Here is a 24,978-nt window from a genome sequence, read left to right as displayed (position 1 = left end):
CAGAGGTTAATTCTGAACAAATGCATTTAAAGATGTCTGCGATCAGTGTTCGGTTGCAGAGAAGTTCTCACGGTGGTATATTTACTTTTCTGTGTATTTCTTTAAGAAAAAAATGCTTTCTGGCACATAAGGTTAGATAATGATTTTGAGTTCAAGACTAATAAAAATTTTAATAAAACCCCAAGTGGATATTTTCACAAATCAATTGAAAAGCTTTGCAATGAGTTCTGGGAATGTTGCTGTACCAAAAACAACAGTTTTTAGATGCATCGAATATTTTAACCTAGTTCAGGAAGATCTCAAAATGAGCCAAGTGGGAAAACCATCAATGTAAATAAATGAAGAAATTGGCTGATGTTTAGAGATTGGTGTAAGAAGACCACCGCAGCATTACGATTGATACCATATGAACTGAAGTTTGGGTGTCACACGGTGCAGCATTTTCAATTTTAAACAAATCTTTAGGAAACAAGTGTTACATGAAGATCAGTTGTCTAAAAGAACTGATGTTCCCATCAGTTTGAAGCTAAGATTGAATCTAATGAAGACAATTTTATTTAATGAGTTGTAACCATGGATAAATGTTGGATTTATCTGTAAGATTTAGAAAGCCGGCTGCAATCAAAACAGTTACTTCTTGGGGGTGGGTGGGGAGGTTGGGGTTGGTGACAGGCAGGGCAGAGAGACCACTGGGCCAGTTCGATTCAGTGCAGAGGGGTTGGCCTAGAGGGATATGCCTACTAGTTTTTGGGATTCAACAAGAGCATATTTTGAAAGATTTTTATTTGTAGGGTGGGGACGGGGACCCAGGAGGATTAAGAGGGCTTAATTGGAAGAAGTTTTCAGAAAATGGAAAACTGCAGTTAAAAAGTCAAGATAGATTCCCCCCACCCATTATGACAGTGTACCTGTTCCTACAGTGAGGGTAGCAGGAACTGTCCTAGAAGAATTTTGTTGGGAAACCTTACCACATCTCCACCCTAGAACTCTAATCTTACCTCTTCAGACTTGTTTCAAAAGTCAAAGAACTTTTAAAAGGAACCATGGTTTGCGTCCCAAGACTACCATTGTCAAGTAATGTAAATTGTAGAGCTGAGAAGTCATTGATGAAGGTTAAATGGAAACATACGTTTATAGATTCACATTTTCATATTTTTATTGAATAAAAGTTTCTTTGATTTTTAGCAATACTTTACAAAGTACTCTAGTATTGTAAAGTTTTTCCGATGAATGAGCCGTATGATTGGTGCCAACAACACTTTTAACTGTTACTTATCAGAGGCATATTTTTTTTCCAGAGGCATATTGTTATGAGCATATCATTTTTTCCAGATTTTACCAAAAATTTTGAGACATGAAAATTATTTGTAGATTTTCAAGAAAATTATGAAGTCCAAATTTTACATTTCCTATTTTATAAAGCAGAGAATGCTGTTCATGGATTTTTGTGATAATTTCATATAACCCAAACAAATACACAAGTAGTATTACATGTAACATTTTAAAGTTTTGGTTCTGAAGTTGCCATTTTTACATAATCACAATTGAGTTTAAAAGAAGGTAAAATTTTGGATTTTGTATGCATTGCTAATTGAATGGTCCAACCAGAGGGCACCTCAGAAGAGAGGTCTGGCAGTTACTTCTGAGAAATCAATCACTGAAAAGTAGGAGCTGACCCAGTGTTCACTAGGTGCTTTTTAAAAAAAATTCTTGGGAGAGGGTTGGAGTGTCTTTTAATGATATTTTAAATTTTTATTGTGAAGTGCCTTTTTAAACAAATCTGCCACAGTACAGATAAATTCAAGTCTTTTATAGGTCAAATCCATTCAGGTTTTTGAACTTAGAATTTTTTGCATATAAAATAAGTTTTCTTTGCTTGTATTTCACATTGTTAATGTATTTTGTTTGAAAATCTTTCAGACATGAAGAAGAGCATCGTCGACGTGAAGAAGAAATGATAAGACACAGAGAACAGGAAGAACTTAGACGACAGCAAGAGGGTTTTAAGCCAAACTATATGGAAAATGTAAGTAAAATACTGGCTGATTAATATGATGCTTATAATTCTTTGGAGTTTGGTTTTTATAGTGGTGCCTCCTAATTTTCTTATTTTGTTATGGATTTATTAAATTAATAGTTTTCTTAACCTGTTAACAGGTAGACCTTAAAGTTACTTTCTGAAAATGATAATCATATTTCAGGAAATAGATTTTTTATTTTTCTCCGTTACTAAAATAAGACCCTTGATAAATAAAACATCTCCACGATGTTATTTTTACAATTTATTAGCATTAAAACGTGTTTTTAGGTTGGAAGATTTCAGATACACAGAAGTGCATGTTTTTATCACACAATTATAACAGTTTTCAATACATTTCTGTCCTACCAAATTCACACATAATTTTTGAACAATAGTGTATTTTTGAGATTTCTTAATCATAAATAATTTCCTTTGAAAATAATTTTAGTTTGTATCTCTTAAAATGATTCTTAAAAAAAATTACTGTCCCAAGCCATCAACTCTTTAAAAAGTTGTTCAGGTTTTCTGAGGATGAAAGTTATATTTCAGAACACTGATAGATTTTTTGCTTTACCTTCAATCCTTAGAAAATGATAAAAAACATTCTTAGTTAAAAACTACATATTCAGTAAAAAGCACATATTCAGGTTTATAACTATTAAGTTTGAGATTCAGTTAAGTTTTAAAACTATAACTGAATGTCGTTTATTTTAAAGCATGATAAATTTTTGTTGAGTTTCATCTATCATTTTGTAATTTTCCTATCTCCCTGGGATGAATAGCATTTGCTTTGTGGCATATTTTAGTTTTTCTGGTGGTTAATCTTTTAATAAATCTATATTGGATTATCAATGCAAGAGTATTTTGACTACGAAATAATAAAATTACAGTGAAATTAAAACTGTTTATTCAAGCAACTAGTCTATATGCAAATACAGAAACAACCTGATCAGTAATAAGCTAGTTGTAATGAAGCATGTAGCAAGAAGGGGAGGGAGGGTAGAAAACCAACCATAGGCTAATCTTAATATGATTGGTCATGTCTTGCTTAACCTGCCCTGTTTTACCCCTACCCAGCACCAGGTTTATTAGAACAAATCTTTAAATGCAATCAGGAGATATTTTAAATGAGAAAAGGTACCACCTCTCAGGAAAAACAACCACTGCACTAGTTTATGGATAAGAAATGATTGTCACAAAAGTGTTTTGCAATAATTTAATTACCAAGCTAAAAAAAACCTTCAATTTCCTGATCAGTAGTCAAACTCACTGCCATAATGTTGTTTCTGAGTTGTAACAACTCTGTAGAAGGGCAGAGAACTTCCCCTTTGGGTTTCTGGGACTGTAACTCTTTAAAGGAATAGAAAACCTTGTAATTTACTAAGCCACTAGGGCCACCGCTCTTAGGTTGATGGGCAGTGTGTAAGGATATTGCTATATAGCTTAGCCATTCCTTGAAAAACATATTAATAGTTTTAAAATTGGGGGGGGGGAGGTATATTACTTATTGTGCCTTAGAAAAGTGAAATTCAAATTTTCCCAAGCATGTTTTGAAAATTAGTAACTGTTATCTTTATCAGCTATAATCATATGTAACCTATAGATAATATTAGCTATAGAGAACATTTCTTGGGAATACTTTTATTTCTATTGAGGACCTGGAAATTTTATCTAATCCTTTATGTAACTGAATTTTTTTATTGAAGTATTTTGCTTAAAGTTAGTGGAATTAGCATGTTTTATGTATTTGAAGTAAATATGATGGTGAAAAACTAAATTTTGGAAGCATGGCTACAGTTCGCACCATGCCTGTTCTCATCTTAATTTACCAGCATTTGAAAAATTTCATTTTAATGATGATGAAATTATGTAACTGTCCACTGAATGGCTAATTAGATAATTACTGTCATTTCAAAAATAACTGTGCATTGCTTTATTAGATTTTGCTTGGAGAATGGATAAGATTAGTACATACTTAAATATTAGGAAGCCTGGTTGCCATGTTGTTAGTTAAAAAGACATATCACCTATGTGAAAGCTCCTAAAGTTAATTTGGCTAATGCAGGATGTGTAAATACCAATCAAAATTCCTATTTCGCCTTTACATACAGCTCACAATGATCTTTATATTTTTAAAAGGGTGATGAAAATTTTAAGGAAGAATGTTAATGTTAGCAGTTACTTTGGACGCACAAAATTAAACAGCTATATAATAGGTTATGAAAATTTGTGTAACAACTGAAGTAAATATGTAGGGCTGAAACTAGTAATCCATTTTGATCTTTTTTACAAAGGAGAAAGAAAATAATGAATAAGCTTAGTTTTTCATATTTTTTGGTGTCAATTTAGATTCAGAATACTTATTAAATGAATGGAGTTCATACTAAAGGAAATGCAGTTAGCCCTTGAACAACATGGGTTTTTGAAGTGTGTAGGCCCCCCAAACAGGTTTGTGTTTATTCACCATTTGATGGCAGTATTTTTTGTCTCTGGTTTCCTGTTTTATCCATTGTGTTTGTTGCAAATACCATAAGCCTTGAATGGGACTAATGATGTTGGGGGAATGCTCCTTTGAAGTAAAGTCCTGACCTACCAAGAAAAAGTTGAATTGCTGGATGTGTCCCATAGATTGTGTACCATAGCAGCTCTTTTTTGACTGCTGTTTGATGATAGGGAATCCAGTGTATAGGACTGTTTTAAAGACAGAAAAGGAAATATTTGCAGCCATTGCTGTAATTACACTAGCAGGCGTGTGAACTTTGCCTTTTGTTGTTGTTGGGGCAAAGTACTTTTTTTGCTCCTGAAAATTGGGTGAAGTATATAATACTATAACAAAATATATGCTAATCTACTGTGTTATCAGCCAGTTTTTAGGCAACTGGTAACAACCTTAGTTAAATTTTTGGAGTCAAGACATTATACACAGGGGCACCTAACTCTGATGTTGTTCAAGGGTCAACTTTATTAACAAAAGCTCTTTGCAAATTTTGTCTGTTTGTGTTAATAAAAAAAGAATCGCAATTGTTTATGAGTTGCTTTGGAAACTATTTTGAAAGAAATTGTTAAATAATTTTGTTTGTTTTTGTATATAAAAGCTTCCAAATTAGGCTTTCTTATATATATATTCTCTTTTTTCACTGTACAGTTTAAAGGGAGCAATCAAATGGTAAGTGTTCAGCTTGTCCAAGAATAAATCAAGACTAGATTCTCTTCGTTTGTTTTAAGATGCTACCTTCGATTTTCCTCTCTAATATTCCTATAGTATTGTAATGCAACTGAGTATGCTTGATGTAAGATAACTTATTTGTTTCATCTTTATTGTGATTTTTTTAAAAAATATGAGGGAAGACATTTGGTTATTTTTCTTTACTATCCATTCTCAGCTGTCATAATTTTTTGCATAAATCTAACCATTTTTAAGAGTTTATAGGATGTAAGTGAGCACTTCTATCAATTACAAGTTATGATTTTTACTATATATTGGAACTTTTTCTGATAACAGCTGTTGTAACTTTAAATGACCACATTTTTCACTTCTAAAAAGTCATGATATTTAAGTTTATGTTGTGTGTATTTGACCTCTTTCTCAGTAATAATTTACTAGGTTGCAATATTAGATTTATCACCACTTTTTAGCCTTTGGACACAGTATATGTGGCTACTCTGGAAAGAGAATTTTATAAGATTATCTTGATTGAGTCACTTTCTGTAGACTACGTTTAAACACAGAAGTACTGCACTGTTATATATCCTCTTTGTGTAAATAATTTGAATTTAAGTAAAGGATAGATAGTATTCAGATTAATTTTGCTGACCCAATTTCTCTGTTAACTTGTGGTATTATTTTATAAAATCATCCAAACATCAAATTTATGTCAACCTTTAACAGGCACATCGTGTAGTTATAAAATATGTTGTCATGAAAGTGTTTCAATTGAATGTTTACTGGTTTTATGAGAGGCTTTTTATTCCATCCTTGGAATGGTAAATATTAATGTTTTCTTTTCAATAAGGAATGGCTCTTTAGATCTGTTATTTATATTTTGTGCTAAAATAAATCTATATGCGTTAGTATGAATTATATAAGATTATGTTTTAAATTACTGTATATGCTCGAGTATAAGCTGACCCGAATATCAGCCACGGCACCTAATTTTACCACAAAAACTGCATTAAAAATGTGCTGAAGAACTCAGCTTATACATGAGTATATACGGTATCTTGATTACTGCATACTGTAGACTAAGTAGTTTGAACACTTGAGATCAATTCTTCAGAAAACTGAATTTATTAGGTCTGGATCGGTTTCAAGGGGTTTGCATTAGTATAACTTCATGGGCTATTTATTATTCTGTTAGCAAAGTTGGTTGAAAACCAACTTTAGAAGTTTAAGGATAGACATTTCTTATTGACTGAGTTTGAATCGAGGGATGTAGTGTTGTAAAACATGAGTTTTGGATTTCCATAAGATACCATGTAAATAGCACAGTATTATATCTTTGTGGTACCTGTGGAATTTTGTTGTGACATCCTTGATTTGGGCTCTCGGCTATAAAGGGGGCTTCAAAAAGTTGATGGGAAAATGGTATTTAAATTTAAAATGTGATTTTTTTTTTCCCCACAACATTTTGAAGCCACCTCATATTTATGTGGTGGGATTTTGCCTCAAATAATTCATTAATTTTAATTTTTTAATGGTTTCCTTTAGACTACAAGTTGAGACACTAGGGTGGCCCATGCCAAATTCACTTGCCACACCTACATTTGTAAATAAAGTTTTAGAGCACAGCTGTTCATTATTTGATTATATAGTGTGTTTGCATTTTTTTGCTTTAGCAATTGAGTTGAATATCACACAATATGAAACTATATTGAGAATCTATGGCCTACGTTACCACTTGGCCTATAATGGAAAAACCTTGCTGACCCCTGAAAGAGAGCCAACATGAGAATAGAAATCTATTGTGCATTGTAATGTAATTCTATTAATTTATATGTTCTTTTCCAGTGTTTTTAGAGGGCTCATTATGCAAAGCACCTCATATCCTAGATCCAAGGTTCCTGAAGAATTCAGATATTGTCTATAAGGTTCATTGGTAGTCATGGTTAAAAATAAGAGTAAAAATATGAAAAGACTTGATAATGCATCACTGCTCCACATGGGTACTTTGCAGTTTTCTTTTTTGGTTCTAGTCAGTAGATGCAAAAAGTTCTTTCAGTTCCTTCCTCTTACCAGCATTGACAAACTTGATTTCTTTCTTCAACCATCCACTTTATGTTCATCCTGCCTTTTTTATGGTTCTTGTTTCCTCCCTTTAGTTTAATTATAACTGAATTTCCCTAGTGTGACACTTAGAAAACCAAAAGTATTTAGCTCTAACAGGGACTTTGCTGCAGTAGAAGATTATTTTTTGGCAAGTATAAACATATGATGTATTCAAATAGAGGATTTGTTTTTATGGACTCAACAATTATGTGCAAGTAACTTGAGTATTTATTGGTTGTAGCATTTAGTATCGAATTTAGGTATGACCTGCTGCATAATTTCTTATTGTTGCTACAATGGTGATTTAATCCTGATGGTTTGAACATGTTGGAGAAACTAAAAATGGACTGTAACATTGATACTGCTGTGATCTCAACAGTATAATGCTCTTTGTTTTCATCTATCTGTTAATTTCTGATTATCTAGCAATAAATCATGGACTTTCCTGAATACTTGAAATACAATATCATTGAAAGTTGACTTGGATGTTTTTGTTCAAATGATAGCAATGACATAAGTTTCTAATCTTTATATGTGTTCTTAAAAATGATTGCTTAAAGACTTTGATAAATTGGGGGTTATTTCAGTTGGAAGTATATGTCAATTAATTCCTCTAAAAGGGTTCAACCATGTGGTGTGAAAACCTAAACTTTATGAGTGAAACTGGGGTAAGTCAAGACGTATACTATATAAAATTGCGTCTTTTCTTATTTCAGGGAAACAGTAATCATGCTATGATTGTAAGCAGCGATTTTCTTTGATCTGTTTTAGCATTTTTATTAAGTCCAGATTAAAATGATACTTTATACAAAGATTTGTTAGAAGACACTTCATTATTTTTAATTATTTGTGTCTTACTAGAGTACTCCTAGTAGTCCCCAGGTACCCCCGCCCCACTAAGATTTTTCAGAGTTCCATAATCCAGAAACTTTTTCTTAACCTCCTTTTCCCTTCCTGGAGAATGTGTTTGCAACTTTTACCTATAGGGCACTTCCACTGTCTTCTTCATCCTGCTCTGATCTTCTGCCACTTGTATTATGTAATACAGATTTCATATTAATTTCTGACTCTTGACTACTCTCATGCTCTCTGAGCCTTTTAAGTTTAGAAATTTTGTTGAAAGAACTTTCATTTCTATAGTATGTAGATAGGTATTGAGTTAATTACTATGTGTTATATCGAAATTACTTAAAACACAGCTGAAAGTTCCGTAACATAATAATCATGTTTTTCAAACACGAGTACAACTTCCGTCATGGTCTTTAACATTCAATATTATCTTGAGATTTATTGAATACTAATGTCTCAGACGTTAAACATTTGTTAGCTTTGAAACATAGGTGGTGACAAATAACCAACAATTATTTGTGCTTGTTTTCAGCAACTTTTTAATAGGTGGGTTCTACTTGAATATTTGACTTACAGGAAGACTTGGAGATTTCAGTTTATTTAAAAAACATTGTTTATTGTTTCCTATGTACTAAACACAGGACTGAGCACCATAGAGAATACAAGGCTGAATCAAACCAGGTTCTTGTTGAGGATTTTGAAGTATTTTAGGTACATAGAGTATGACTAAGTGGCTTAGCTAAAAAGTTTTTGAGATTTGGGTTGGAGGGTGAGTGATAAACTCTTTGTACACGTACCAGCACTGTCATTGAGTAGTTCTAGCACTGTTGTGGAACAATTATTTGGGGGTTTATTTTAACCCCCAATAATAATTTTAAAATTATTTGTTAACCATTCATTCTACCATGTTAATAGCTTTCCTTCATATCTTTGCATTTGATTGGTAAGTTTTTCTAATATTTTCTTGATACAGCTTGATATGACTTTGCAAGGTGGGCAATGGTCAACTTCTAATTTGAAATTTTAATACATTAATATAATAAATAAGAGTTGATTAATAAATGTTTTGAACTAAAAAGAGATCCAAAGCAGGCATAAAAGCTTGAATTGTTATTTATATGTTGTGATTTTTAAAAATGTGTTCAGAGGAATTCTATTTAAAAACATTAAAACAATCAGTATCTTCTGTACACTCTAGAAAGTATGAGCAGTTAGAATTTTATATTCAATGAAACTGGTTAAGTATAAGTAAATACCCATTAGTTAGCAGTGGTAATGGGAGCCATTTGAATTTGTAAACAAGCTCTGCTGATGAAATTCATGTTCAAGGTTCATAAATAATAAAGTTGTACATATTAGTTTTTTTTTTTTTCAAATAATGAAAATATGTAGATAAGTTGTTTTATGATAACCTTGTGTGGCAGGTTTTATATTCTGCCTCTTCTGGAATTACCATAGTTTTCAGGAACATTTTTTCGTTTGAAATATTAACGGTAAAAAAAATTTGCCTTTAAACATTGGATATGCTTGCATTTGTTAATGACGTGTTTTATTGTAGGATGGCTTAAATATAAAAATTATCTCCACTTTGAGGTAATTTCTTAGCAAAATAGGTTTTATAAAAATTTTAAGCTTTCTGGTAGACTTCAAGATAATGGTGTTCACTAAAATATATAATTCTTACACACTCATACATGTTACATATAAAATGTATACATGCACATACCTTGTTTGCGGCTTTCACTCCTTTTAGTTAGGCCAATTAAAAAAATCGTTTTATTGGCACTTCATCCATGTATCATACAATTCAATAGTTCAATCATATCAAGAAAAGTTCTACAATCATTGTCACAGTCAATTTTAGAAGATTTTATTCTTCCTTGTACTTGTATGCATGTAACTTTTTAATTTCGGCAAAAACATTCTATTTCAACAAATTCTACATGTATGATTCAGTGCCATTGATGATAATCTTTGTGCTGTACAACCATTATTGATGTCCTTCTCCAAATTGTTCCACCACCATTAAAATGAACTCAATAGCTCCCCAAGCAAAAACTCTTCCTCTTTCACTCATGGTAATCATAGGTCAATTTTGGTTTCTTCTCATTTTGCTAGTTTTTTCCCTCTGTGCTCTATTACCTTTATAATTTCATCTCTGGTACTTCTCCTGTCATCATATTTGGATATTTTTTTTGTCACTTTTTTTGATTATACAAGCTAGTGTGCTTCTTCGATTTGGACTGTTGACATCTCCCTTAGATGACTGTTTGCTTGAATACAAGCCTTTAAGACCCTGGGCACTATTCCAGTTGATAGCCAGACACCATCTGCTTTCTTCAGACAATTTACTTTACCACCCTTATTTCAGTGATCTCTAACTGAAGTTAAGCATTGAGCCAGGGCCGTGCCATAAGAACTATACTAACTTCTTGGGTCAGCGCTAGAATTTCTTGAGAGTCTCATTTGGGCCAATTTTGTAGTTTATATTTTTTCTTTTCACCTATTCTTCTTATGTTGATCTTGCCAGATTAAGAGTGAAGAAAAGAAACCCAGTTTCCAGGTTAGGGTCAACATAATATGCTGTCAATGATATTATGCTTGTAAGCTAAATTAGCACTACTTTAAAAAGAAATCCTGAGCCAAGTACTTAAATTTGAAGGTTATTCCTAATTGCTTTAATTTTATTTTTTACTCTTTTTATTTTTGGGGATTTAATTCATATAACATCATTCAATATTTCTGTAACATCAAGTAGAATTGTACAATTGCTACCACAATCAGTTTCCAACCATTCTTTTTCTACGTGAACTCCTTAACATTGTTTCTCTTTTACCCCACTAACACCACTGTACCTCTCTCCCCTGAATCCCTTGCTGTCCTTGTAGGGTAGGTTCATTAATCCTGGGTTGCTTTAATATTTGAATGCATCTCTTCAGAGACAGTTTAGCTTGCCATGTAAAAGATAACCTTGAAAATGTCCTCAGGTATATGGTTTAAAGAGAGAATTCCCTGTGGAATATAAATTTATTTTTATGAGTTAATATATCTAAAATCCGGTCCCCTTTATATTTACATGCTGACTGTAAGAGGTGGCTTTAAAAAGTTTGTGGCTAAGGCGAGCTCAGGGAGGACAGAAACCTCCCGTGGAGCAGAAGGGCAAAAGCTCGCTTGATCTTGATTTTCAGTACGAATACAGACTGTGAAAGCGGGGCCTCACGATCCTTTTTTTCTTTTTTTCCCTTTTAAAATAAATAAATAAATAAAAAGTTTGTGGAACAATTCCATTATCTTTTAATTCTGTTCTCCACCCACTTTTGGAACCTCCTTCATATGTGATTCCACTTTACACTTCTTGAAAATGTGTATATTAAAATGCAGCCATTAATTTTGTGGTATATTCAATTAAATTTCACAATGACTAATGATTTATATACAGAATTTATGTAAATAATTCTGTTTCCAGTTTATATACAAAATTTAAACCCTGAACCAGGCTTTTATAATAAAGGTTGAATGAATGAGGTGAAATAAATACCATCTCTTAAATCTTATCTTTGAACTATAGCCCATTCTTTTCTGTTTTTGTTTTTTTTTAGGTATGATTTAATGAGCTTTTATTATTCTTTTAAAACGTATCTATTTTTTCTTTTCTGTTTTTAAAGAAGGCTCTCATGTTTATTTAAAAAAATTTAACAGGTTTATTGGCATATAATTCTATAGTTAAATCACATCAAGAAGAGGTTGTATATTCATCACTATAACCAATTCTAAATATTTTCTTCATTTCTTGTCTTCATCCTTATTCGCTCCCCATTTCCTCAGCCTTAATGCCCCAAAGAAACTATTAATCCAGTTACTATCTATAGATTTACCTATGTTGGATTTCATATGCAGGAAAATGTTTTAAAAAAATTATGTCTTAACAAAGTAAAACAATTACACTACCTCAATAGAAAATAAAGCAGAAAATATTAAAAACTAAAGCAAATTTAAATGGGTTATTTAAGGAAAATCAAATGATAGGGTGGTAAATTTTAACCTAACTGCATTTGCAACCACACACTCCAGTACATGCAAGGCTATTTACATCCACACACTCCAGTACAAATAGCAAGGCTATTTACATCTCTGGTCACTGGTCACTGGTCCTGGTCCTGTAATGGGCCATAAGGGGAATCAGATAAGATAGTGAATTTTGACCTGTCTCTGTGATAACATGGCTGTTCACATCCCTCAACTGATCAGAGGAGATTGAGCAGAGGTAGCCACTATTCTTTCCAGTAGCAGGGCACCGTTTTGTTTCTTCAGCATCCTTTGCTGTAATATCTTCAGTGATATCTTGATGAGGTCGAGAACCTACCAGGGCTATGTTATTTATTTGAGCTAATTGTTCATAGTTTGAGGCTAGAATCAAGTGCAAGCCCAAAATTCGTTCAAGCATCCATATTTTATGTCTTTGGTTAACCCTAGGGGCATCTATGTCATTTTATGCTAGAGAGCATGATCAGTCATCCACCCCTGGGGCATCGTTCACTACCATCAAGACATTGCAGACCCATGTGACCCTGTACATCTTGAGCCTGCACATCTTCACAAGGATAGCCATGTCCTTCCCCTGCAGAGTTGGCTGGTGGTTCTGGACTGCTGACCTTGAGATCAGTAGTCCAGTACATGTATGGTGAACTATAAACTGTTATACACAAATTGTTGACTTGCACAGGTTAAACTCACGTGATTGGGTTGTTGATAGGGCTAATCTGCCAATAATCATTCACAAACAGCAGAGTTACACCCACCGGATTGATACATGTCATAAGGAAGGAAGGAGACATTAAAACAGTACATGTATGGTTGGGCACCCTCAGGACAAGAGATTTGAACCAACGTCCTGCCAGTTCTGTGCCCTTCGGCTAGTAGTCATCTGCTTCTCACACATTAGGGAGTTTCCACGTTTAGTCCAATTGCTTCAGGTGGATTTGACAACTCAGTGCACTTTAAAGCAGCTGTTCTCAACTTGTGGGTCGCAACCCCTTTGGGGGTTGAATGATCCTTTCACAGGGGTCACCTAGTTCATAACAGTAAAATTATAGTTATGAAGTGGTAACGAAAAAAAATTTATGGTTGGGGGGTGTCACCACAACATGAACTGTATTAAAGAGTCATGGCATTAGGAAGGTTGAGAGCCACTGCCTTAAAGGGATTTCTACATCCCTTTCTTTTGTTTTTGCTGCATTTCTGATTTGATAATCTTAACAAGTATCAGACATTTATTATCTCATGGGTAAACCCTATTATGTAAGTTAGGATGTACTGGAACATTTAAAAATTTCATTTCAAGCAATATAAGGTCAGGAAATTTCCCGTGTGTTCATAGGTGCAGATAACTTGGTGTATAATTATATGGAAATTAAAGGGGAGGAGAAGCGCAACCAAATAGATTTATTCATATTAAAAGATGATGTTATATCTCTCAAAATGTTATTTCTCCTCTCTGTGTAAGAGAATAATACTGTGTTTTGAAATACAGTATTTGAAATGGGGTTTTCAATTCCCCATATTTAAGGTGTTGGTTTCGTCTAAATTTTCTCTATTGGTTACAGTGAAAAGTTTTATTTGAATAGTACCAGTTAGGGGCATGACTTTTTTACCGCTTCATACTCCTGAATATTTTAACACTTTAAAAACGAGCAAATAAGTTTTAGTGGAAAAGCTCAATCTTGGGTAAATTTGTCTTAACTGACACTTCTTAATAGGTAAATTATATAAAATTTATTTCTTAGTATTTTTATCTCTGCATTCCCTACATATTTTTTAATTTCACTTGTCAAAGTTTGACTAGCTATCTAATAATTTTACTATTCTTTTATGTAAAGTTACAAGAGTTTTCTTGTAGTGATCATAAGACAAGATTATAGTTTGCTAATTATGTGTTAAATGTAATAACTGAGTATCTTTTCTTTTTAGGAGGCTTTAATGATTAAAATATTTTTAACTTGCTTGCAGTGTTCTTTCTATAAAATTTTATTTAGTATATTTGAATATTCTGTATTAGCATTTTAAAATAATTTTTAGCATTTTTAAAAATTGGGAAGTGGAACCTAAATAAACAGAGTTTATCCTTAGATATACGAAAAGTCTTTTCATCTAAGTGAGAGCATGACTTTTTGTGCTCAATTGTGCACTTAAATGTGAATTTGGAGCAAAGTGTTAGGTGAATACTTTTTGTCATTGATTGTAAAATGTTGTTATAGTTGATTTTAAAGGGTATTCATTTAGATAGTGTCTTTCATAACTTACAAATTTTGTATTGTAATTGATTTTGCCTTATCCAACTACTTACCTAATTCCTTTAAGTAAGGTTATACAAAAACCCCAACAGAACACCCAAAAAACAAACAAACCCACTTCTGCATTTCATTAATTGGTAAAAGGGTTTGAAGAAAATCCAAGGTTTTTTTCCCTTTCCTTTATTTTATTTTGTTTTTTTTAAGCCTCGCCTTTCTTTTTTTAAAAAAAAATCATTTTATTAGGGACCCATACAACTCTTATCACATTCCATACATACATCAAGAAGAAAATACAGTTTTACTGTCAAACAAAACTTTGGACCAGTGTAAACCCAGATGCAGCCATAGTACTTAGTGTCTTAGTGTTACGGTTAATAACACTACTTCTGTGGTTCGAGCTCACCCCGCAACTTGGTGTGGAAACAAAAGAAGACAGTTTGCTTCTAGAAAACTCCACGGGGACAGTTCTACCCTGTCACAGCATGTCATTATGTGTCAAAATATACCCCTAGGCATTAATAACATTGGTAAGAATGAAATCCTTTTGACTTTGTGTACTCTAGTGAGGCCCTGAGGACCTCTTGATTTTAGTGTACCCCACAGCTAAAACTCTTCTTAAAACACAACGAAGATTTGATATGTGTTTCTGGGACTCATTCGTACTTTGCTTATCATATGTGGCCACCTGTAAATTTCAGGTGATTTGAGTGACAAACTTCAGGAACACTACATAATTCTTTTGTTACAAATTTTAAGAGTGAACTTTTGTTAGGTATGGATGATTTAAACTTAAGAACGAAGGCATATTGATTAAATGAATTTTATAATCTCTTGGAAAAATTTAAGGATAATCCATCATTTACTCTGCACCCATAAATAATGTTATTTTCATAACTTGATTCCTCAGTTTTATGAATTGGGATAACAATAGACCTACATGTAATTGGACTGTTCTAAGATAATAAACTGAATTAATAAGTATAATTTTAATGTTGCTTTTTTTTGACATTTTAGTAAACTTTTGAGTTTTATGGCTGTGCAGTGATCAAAATGCTTGTCTGTTAACCCAAAGGTCTATGGTACAAAGCTACCAGCTGCTTTAAGGGAAAAAAGGTCTGGCAGTCTGCTTCCCTAGTGGGAATAGCCTTGGGAACCTTATGAGACAGCTGGATTCTGACCTATTGAGTTACATTCTAGCATTGATTTGAAGGCGATTGTTTTTAAGTTACTTCATTTTAAACTAGGACATGAATTTGTCTGTTTAAGCAACAAAGCACTATTATATTGACTACAATATTTATTATGTAGCTGTTTCAAACATATTAAAAGCTATTCTAGGAAGAAGTGGAGACCTTTTATCTGGCTTTTTGAGTGGACACATCTTTTTGAACTTTTAAAAGTGCCACTTAGCGATGCCATACAGGTTATAATGAAAAATAATATCTTAATTTCAGTTTTTAAAACCATCTTAAGTAGTCTCTATTGTTTTACATTTTATTAGTAATAACTATAGTATTGATTTTATAAAGAGTACCTTAAATATGACCAGGAACCTGAAAACTTCTTTTACCTTGTCAAAAAATTACAACATAATCTGTCTTGTCTTTAATTTCGACTATCTTTGTCCTTAGTTATACTGTGTAATTTTTTTAAGACATATCATTGCTAAATAAAGCTTATGTTTGTTAAGTAAGATAGAGTACTGCTATACATTATGAAATTTATATTTTAATATAAATACTAGTATGACATCAAGTAATATTATAAGACATTCTTATGACCTAATCTAAAGAAAGATGCTTTGGAACTGAAATAAAATTTTAATAGAGCACCAGAATATTAATGTGATTGTCAGTGTTGGTTAGATGACATATAACCATTTTTTGTCAGTAGATATTGTTTTCAATTAGAATAAATTTAAGAATAATGAAAAGTTACGAAGTTTGCTATTCCAAAAAAGCTATGGGTAACACTTGAATTATGAAGAGGTATTTAAAAAGGGATGTCTTTTATGCCTACTTGTTATGCTCTGTGCAAATGAGTTAGAAATCCAGGTTGGGTGTTAGTGTATCCACAGAGCAATCAGAAATCGAAATTTGCCTTACAGTGTAAATCCCAAAATAAAAATATAAATTAAGTCCTTGATTTCCATATAGTCATGACCATAATGTTAATTTAGATTATTAAGGTATTAGAGTGCAGTCACCTTCTGAAGAATTAAGTATCTGATAATTGGACAAGTTCGCCTATGCTGAAAGCCCTGCACTTTATTAGTAGGTTCCAAGTAGTAAAGAAGAAATGGCAGCTCTCTTTGGTTTGAATGTAAATGTGATAGTTTTCCTCTCTGTAGTTGCTCTCCTTCCTTCCCCCAGGAAGACTATCCTGCAATAGTCAGCTTGATTTGTAAAGACACATGCAGGAAATTGTAAAATAACTTTGGAAAAGATTTGGAGTGGACTTTTTCTTAATGTAGCACTTCAGGTTTTTATGTTGGTCTGTATATGTGGTGTTTTGTGCCAACTTGGTTAAGAATAACTTTCTGACATTTCAAATAGATTATCTGCTTAATGCCACTTAGATTTCCATAGTAAGCTCTAATTTCCTGTATTTCTAGCTTTTTGGGGGTGCTTTTAACTATTTTGTAGTTTTCAATGGCATTTTTTTTAAAGCAAGTAAATAGACTAATAAAATTACTCCTTATAATTAGAATAATGCTTTTTTTTTTTTTTTAGAATAATGCTTTCTTTGCATTTAAATATTGCTTCTTTTGTCTTTATAACATGGTGGTTGGATTCATTTAACACTTTTCTGTGATTGGCAAAGTTTAAGATATAGAAAAGACTTAGCCTTATTGTGATTAGTTTCACCTGAAGATTTTATTGAAATTTATCTTTGTAGCTGTTGTTAGTAAATGAATAAATTTTAAAATACGATCTCTACAGTAATGAAAAATATTTTTGATTACGTGTATGCCTTTTTGACTAATATTTGACCATAAGAACATAATAATGTTTCAAAATTTTCCAACTGGTAACACTTGTTTAGGTTTCCAAGTGAAAATTTGATCATTTAAAGAAAATTATTTTTGAGTTTACGTGTTTTGGAAATTTTAAGGTATATTCAATACTTTAAAATATTGATGAAAAAGATTCCATTATCTCTTTTTCCCTTACTCCCCAGAAAATTCTCAAGGACCATTTTTATTCATTTTGGTTCCATTATCTTTTAAATTTCATTTCCTCATGAACTTTTTAATCTTTAGTTGAAATAGTGCTTGAATGGTTAAAGATTTTTTTAAGTGACAATAACCTATTTTAGTTACAGCTTAGTATTAAAAAAAACTGCTGTATGTTTTAAATAAATTTGAACATAAATGAAACAGTGATTCAGTCAACAGCGTGAAAGAGGAGATTTAATTGGTCGTGGTAGTTAATATGAAATTTTTCTGTATCTATAGATAAATGTTCAGGATCCAGTAGAATCAAATCCACTGGAAAGTATTCGGTGTTTACTCTGATTTATTTGTAATTTCATTTGGGTCTTATGAACGCTAGGTACTCTACTTTCAGTTTAGCCCTGGAAGGCTAAAGTTTCTTTTCTGTGTTAACAATAAATTACATTGAAAATTAAAATTAAGTTTTAATGGAAAATGGTACCTCATTTTTTTGTTCTTGGTTTTAGATGGGGAATGTAAAGTCTTGAGATTCTTAGGTTGACTGTGACAACTATGTTTACTTACAGAGAGAACAGGAAATGAGAATGGGTGATATGGGTCCCCGTGGAGCAATAAACATGGGAGGTAGGGAATTGAAGCAAAAGCCTTTTTTCTGTAATTTATAATTCCTTGGGGAATGGTACATGCTGATTGTGGGATCAAATAAAATTAGCAACAAGTACTTTAAAGGTCAAATCTCTTTCATTCATAAAATATATACTGAAAATTTATGTGAAGGATGAAACCAAGTATTTAATACAATCTGCATTTAAATAGTTCATCTAATGGCATGGTGTAATACAATCAAGTTGTATTTTAAAAAGTTAAACCTGGCTTTAATTTGAATTTTTACTTTGGAAATTGTTATTTCCTCAGTTACAATGCTTTGAACTTATTCGAGTTTATAAATTTCTGCTTTAAAGCTAGTCTTTTATGTTAATTGGGAGCTATTGTACATCTCATCAAAGATTTAACTTTTTATACTTATACTACTGCCGTGAGCACAGAAATACACTGGTTGGAGTCATGTGCAACTTACTAAGGAAATACGTTATGTCTCATCTCTTTGGGCTCATACAAATCTTTGGAGTACAGTGAATTTTAAGTACATACAATGACATTATTTATATTGATTAACTTGTGTAATCCAGTTTTCAAGGATAGAACCACGTAAATGAAGGGGAAGTTATTGTAGAATGTATATTGCTAACCTTCCCATCTATTTTACAGTGTGTATTAAAAATATGTAGAATATAGTATGAAAAAAACTTAAGGACTTATGTGGAATAAACATTTTCATGATCAGTCTGTTTTTTTCACTTTCTCAACTAATGCTCATGCAGGTTATTTTTAACTAACCAGCCAGCTCTAGAAATATTCGTTGTCATTTAATTGGTCACTTTTCCAATCTGCCAGAAGTAGTTACTTATGATCTCTGACACACAAATACAAACAAAATAAGAATTATGGCCCTTGTTTAAAGAACTTGGTGTTGTACCAAGGTGAGGCTGCTTGGTCCCATACAGATTTACAGCCTCAGGAACTCTAGCAAACTGTCCTCCCTGTCTAACGTGGCTGATAGGAGTTAGAATTGACTAGATGGCAGTTGGTTGTATATTAATCGAATAATAAGTAAATTAAGATTAGATATGTTTGAAATTAGGCAACATAGTTGAAAAAGCAATAGTGCATTCACCTAACCCCTTGCTATTAAGTTGATTCTGACCCATAGTGATCCTAAGGGACAGAAGTAGAATTTTTCCCTAGGGGTTTCAAGGTGGAAATCTTTTAAGACACCAGGTAGGCTCATCCTGTAGTGTATTTACAATGAACTTGCCATAGATTTAGAGGCCTTATTTAAATGGTTAGAATTTCATGACCTAATTTTTTTATGACACTATTCACCAGAGACACATTTGCATTTCAATATTCACTTGCTAGTATAAATACCAAGTGAAATACTGATTAAAAATTTAGTTTTTGGGAGATCAGATACGCTAACATTTGGTTCTCAAATTTAGTTTAATCCAAGTTGAGTGGCAGATTTATTTAATGATAATAAGGCTCTACATCAAAATGAAAGCTGGAAAATATTTTTTTCTACTTAACAGTTGTGTAACTGTATTCTAGTATAATACAATACCAGTTGCAACAATTCCTTTGAATTGAATAGAAAAAGCAAAAAAACCAACTTACGGTTTCTTTTGGGGGAGAATTCGAGATGAGATACTTAATAGGTACTATCTTAACATTTTTATGCATTTTCTTTTTTTTCTTTACATTTTTCTGCATTTTCATCTTTGAAGACTGTAAACCTATATTCTTGAGGTTTCAAAATGTAGATTTATCAAAGGTGGATTGAAGAATTCAGGATAGTTCTTGCTGTCCAGCTTGCTAGGTTTCTGGGGGCGAGAACAGCAGAGAGCTACTGACACAGCTGTGTCGATTTGGTGTTTATTTGCTGAGAAATTCATTTTTTTTAAGAGTCGATTTTCTGAAAATAAAACCTCAGTTTCTTAGAAACCAGGTAATATAATATTGAAATAAAATCCCTAAATTTTAAGTACATACAAAAGAGGGAAATTTAAAATACATCTAAATGCTTATGAGGCTTTATATATGTGGTTTTGTAGTTCGGATATTATTATTAAAATCAAGCAGATAGATAGCTTTTTGATAGCAAATTATATTTGATTGTATCTATTACAAGATTTCCAACATGCCAAAAAAATCAAATGAATGTTTGAATGTTTTTTCTGTATTTAGTTACTTTTTGAAATAAGTTCAACCATTATGAATCATCTGTTTAAGCTCTCTATAAAAGGAATTTTAAAACTGCCTTGTAATTTTACGAGGGGGGGGGGCGTTGTTTAAACATATATAAAGATCCAGAGTTAGCTACAGTAATTTTTTTATGTTACAGAAAATTGCTCTTATCTGAACTCATGGTTGTTCTTTTAAAAAAAAAAATCACAATCATTAAAAAAAAGTCTTCTAGGTACTAAGTTTTTGTTGCTAATACATTCTGACAGAGTAGTTATTATTATGGATTACTAATAATAGAAAGCTTATTAAGGTATCATTTTCTAATATAATCTCTTCATATGGTTATAAGTACATTTATTAGCTTGAAAATTTAATGGGGTATACAATTCTATTTTGAAGAGTAGATTAATGGAGGATTCCATTAAGGAAGGGAAATTATTTTTCTAATAGCCTTGCAATGCAAAAATTGAAATATTGTTAAAATTTTAATGTTTATTAAACTAAGATAGGACAGCTCTAAGTATAGATTGTTTTACATTAGATGCGTTTAGCCCAGCACCTGCTGGTAACCAAGGTCCTCCTCCAATGATGGGTATGAATATGAACAACAGAGGAACTATACCTGGCCCACCTATGGGTCCTGGTCCTGCCATGGGACCAGAAGGAGCTGCAAATATGGGAACCCCAATGATGCCAGATAATGGAGCAGTGGTAATGTATCATAAACATTATTTTGATTATACTTAATTATATGTAATTCAACCCCAAAGGTAACTTCATACTTAATATAATTTGACATTGTTTTTTCTGGCAGAATGGATCAATATTGAATAAAAAGTTTTTATGAAGTTTCAGGTTGATTTATAATTGGCTCAAAAGTTAATACAGGGTACATTCTGTTACTGGTATCTAGTATTTATATTAGTTTTCCCCCTGTTTGTAATGGCCAATCATTTTTTATAATTGTGTATTTCCTTTGTGCACAACTTTGACCAGGGTCAAGACCCCAGTATACATGAAAAATAATTTTCAGATGATTTTCTTAATGAAGCAGTCTATTTTGATTAAAACTTTTTAATTGAACTGTAAAATAATCATTTTAATACACTAAATTTTTATTTCTACAATTTAATATAGAATTTAAAATTTTAGTTATATTTAAAGTATGCAGTTTTATATTGTTTGAGAGTGTGAAGATACCTTTGTGGGCTTTAATTTCATAACAGATTTTTGGTTGTATTTTTCATTGTATTTGAATATCAAGACCAATATCTTGTATCATTTTCCTTTAAGTCTATTACTATGTAAATGAGACTTTTCATTGACAAAAGTTTTTTTGGTTTAGTTTTTGTTAATGGTTCTTCTAAATGACACTTAGAAGGAAAGGCTCAATCTTATGCATGATTTTCAAAATATGCCATTCATTATATATGTCCAACCTGATTTGAGTTTTTAAGAGTGAAACATTGTAGGAGAATTGATAGACACAAGATTTATCAAATTTTAGTTTATTTACATAAAGTGTAATCTCTTTGGGAAAAATGTAACATGCTTTTAAACACAATAGTTTTAACTGGTAGGAAATGAGACGCAATGTACCAATAACCAATATAAAAAAGTAGAACACAATATTATTTTTGGCTTCATTCAATGAAGGCTGTATTTTATGGTAAAATATCTGAAAGCTAGTAGACCATAGGATACAAGTTAGTTCCGAGTTAACGGCTAATTTCCTATAATTCCAAGATGTTTCTGATAACAGTTTTTCTTTCTTTTTTGTTTTAAATAGTAAATAATAAAATTGAACTTTGTTAGGGAACAACTGAGAATAATAACAGCAAATTAACTAATACGCATGTAGTACATATTACTAATGATAAGGAAAAAAAACAATGTGGGGTGTTGGTGTGGTTCATCATAGGTTGACTATAGTGTAAGTTGGGGACCACCTGTACTTTTGTTAAGTTTTAATAGTACATAATCATCCATAGCAGTATTGACTCTTTTGTTTTTCTACCATAACTCCACACGGGCAAATATTATTAAAATATCACCTTGTATCCTTTTTTAACTAACACTTTACTACTATGCTAATGCAATTCTTTTCAGTCTTTTATATTAATAAGTGTTTATTGCAAAAATAATTCAAAATGGTTATTAAGGAATTTAGGTATATGCTAATTACCTTTTTCTGAAACACTAAAATTTCTCAGTAATTTCTGTAATGTGTATTTTATGTAATAATTTTCTTCATTAAAATCATTGATGTTGACATTTCTCAAATGTTTACTGAACAAATTTATTTTTTAAATTAGAATTTGATGCTAGCTGATCCCCAATTTATCGTTTTAATTTTTGAGAAATGTGTCTTCCTCATAAGACATAGCTACATATAATAAAAACCTTTTAAAAAGGAACAGAAAAGTATTATAATACTGATGGTGTTCACTAAGATCAAAGGTTTGTCATTTTTTCTTTTCATGACATTGGGACATCGTAAAAAATTAGCATACTAAAAATTAGTGATTTGTAATTCTTCAGATGAATTTTTTAAAACAAACATAGTAACTAACTACATTGCTCCTTTCTTCCTTCTATGTTTGATCCTGATTCTGCTGGACTTTCTGCTGAACTTCATGACATCACCACTTGGGATTTTGCCAATTTTTCTTGTCACTTGCATTTGGCGTGTTCCAAATGGACTTTATATTTATGATGTGATAAAATAGCACAATGATAGATTTCCACAAGGGCCACCATCTCAGATGGGATCACCTATGGGTAGTAGAACAGGCTCTGAAACCCCTCAAGCACCAATGAGTGGTGTTGGTCCTGTGACTGGTGGTCCAGGTGGTTTTGGCAGGGGAAGCCAAGGGGGCAACTTCGATGGCCCTAATAAGCGCCGTAGATATTAAAATTCCTTTCATTTCCGGCTCTCTAGTAAAAGAAATCCAGTGGTATGCCTTTACACCTTTATGTGTTACCTGGAAGAAATGGTTGTATTGTTAATGTATGTAGAATTTAAGACTTCTTTTGTAAAACTTGAGGTTTTGTATTTTTCTTTATTCATAGCTTTGTAGATTAATAGAATGGTGATGCTCATCATTGTGAATGTTAAAATGTGTTTGTAACTTCAGCTGAATATAAGTATGCCAGTACTGTGAACTCTGTAGTTAATCTCAATAAAGAATCCATTTTGAATTAATTTAAAATCTTATTGGTGGTATTCTCTTAAGGTTTTACTAAACTTGTGGTAGTAATACTTTGGTTGTGTTAGCGAATCCCATCCATTTAAAAATGAAGATGATTTACTCCTTTTTATTTTGTGCTATATATAGTAATGAAGATTAGAAATTTAGTTAAATCTAATGTCAATAATGGGTAGTTGAGTAGTACCTTTTCGGGTGGGGGGGGTAGGGAGTATACATTTGTATAAACCATGAATAGTCTGTGATTCAGAATTGCTGTCTTCATTTCATATAAATTATGAATACTCATATATTCTTAGAAGGAATATTAAGGATATCTGTCCGTGCTGATTTCTTCCAAATAAATCATTTTAATCTGGGGGAAACAAGTTGTGTGAAGGGAAATCTCTTGCTTCTAATGTAATGCTTTTAATCTGAGCTGCCACGTTTTTTTCATTCAATGCATCTTAATTCTTAATAATTATTGACAGTGTTAAATATCAATACTGTTGGTATTGGATGTTTAGTGAGGATTGCTGTGTACTTCACGGTCAGTTAGGCATGTTTTGAAAACGTTAACATATTTTTTGCAGCATTCTCTAATTATCGCTATAAAATCAGTAAATAGTAACTGAACTTGAGTGAACCACTGCAAATGTTGATCCAAAGAACACAGTTAAAAGTGTTATTTTAAGAAGCAGTAATGTTTTTGGAGATGAAGAGTTAGCGGTAGTGATGTCACTGCATGATGATTGTAATCCCATGGCACTCAATCATTTGCACTTAAATTGGGTTGAAACAACAGCTTTTTAGTGATACATATTCTTTTTACAGTTGTTTTTAGAGCTGTCAATCAGCTTGAGAAAGGCTAGGGACAAGAATGCAATCATCTACATTCTCCTACCAAACACCCATTTGGAATTTGGATCTTCAATACTAAGAAGAAACAAATTTTATTATGTAATATTTATTCTAAAGAAAAATCACACGTTTATTACAATTTCCATAAGCTTTAACTTTAGTTATATATTAGATTAAATGAGTTTTAGAGTAACTTGTATAACAAAATACATTGGCTTTTTATCACAGCACAGCTATGTTTCATATATGGTTTAGTACGTTTATAGAGAGTAACACTTTTAAAATAAATTGACGAACTGCTGCTTAATTTTTGCATGGTTTCTCTCTTTGCTGACAGGTATATTTTGGAAGGAAAGGTTATTTAAAACCTTATATAAAATAGTTGACTTTTACATATAATTGAGATTTGTCATTTGTACCAATTAAAAGTTTTTTATCTGCTACTTTGTCTTTTATATTTGATGCACATCACTGTGAATAGAAATATTTTCTGAACCTTCATTCACAGGGCGCGCGCCCGCCCC

At 32.0% G+C, this 24,978-nt stretch overlaps 1 protein-coding gene across 3 annotated transcripts in view; it reads left to right on the top strand.

The window, feature by feature from the left end:
• Positions 1-24,978, top strand: part of PSPC1 (paraspeckle component 1) — a 109,003-nt gene that overhangs the window by 55,285 nt on the left and 28,740 nt on the right. Inside the window, exons 6-10 of one of the 3 annotated variants that reach the window (XM_045294028.1) lie at positions 1,921-2,026; positions 5,166-5,186; positions 18,167-18,224; positions 20,947-21,116; positions 23,135-23,610. In XM_045294028.1, the coding sequence (XP_045149963.1) occupies positions 1,921-2,026; positions 5,166-5,186; positions 18,167-18,224; positions 20,947-21,116; positions 23,135-23,320 (541 nt within the window). In that variant the 3' untranslated portion in view covers positions 23,321-23,610. Of the gene's footprint in view, positions 1-1,920; positions 2,027-5,165; positions 5,187-18,166; positions 18,225-20,946; positions 21,117-23,134; positions 23,611-24,978 lie in introns of those variants that run through there. The other 2 variants (XR_006680433.1, XM_004714835.3) reach the window with 2 other exon arrangements.

This window comes from Echinops telfairi, unplaced genomic scaffold (assembly GCF_000313985.2).
Source record: "Echinops telfairi isolate 266 unplaced genomic scaffold, ASM31398v2 ScPeMD7_2565;HRSCAF=3150, whole genome shotgun sequence".
In the NCBI taxonomy this organism is placed as follows: domain Eukaryota; kingdom Metazoa; phylum Chordata; class Mammalia; order Afrosoricida; family Tenrecidae; genus Echinops; species Echinops telfairi.
This window is presented reverse-complemented; position numbering and strand designations above follow the sequence as displayed.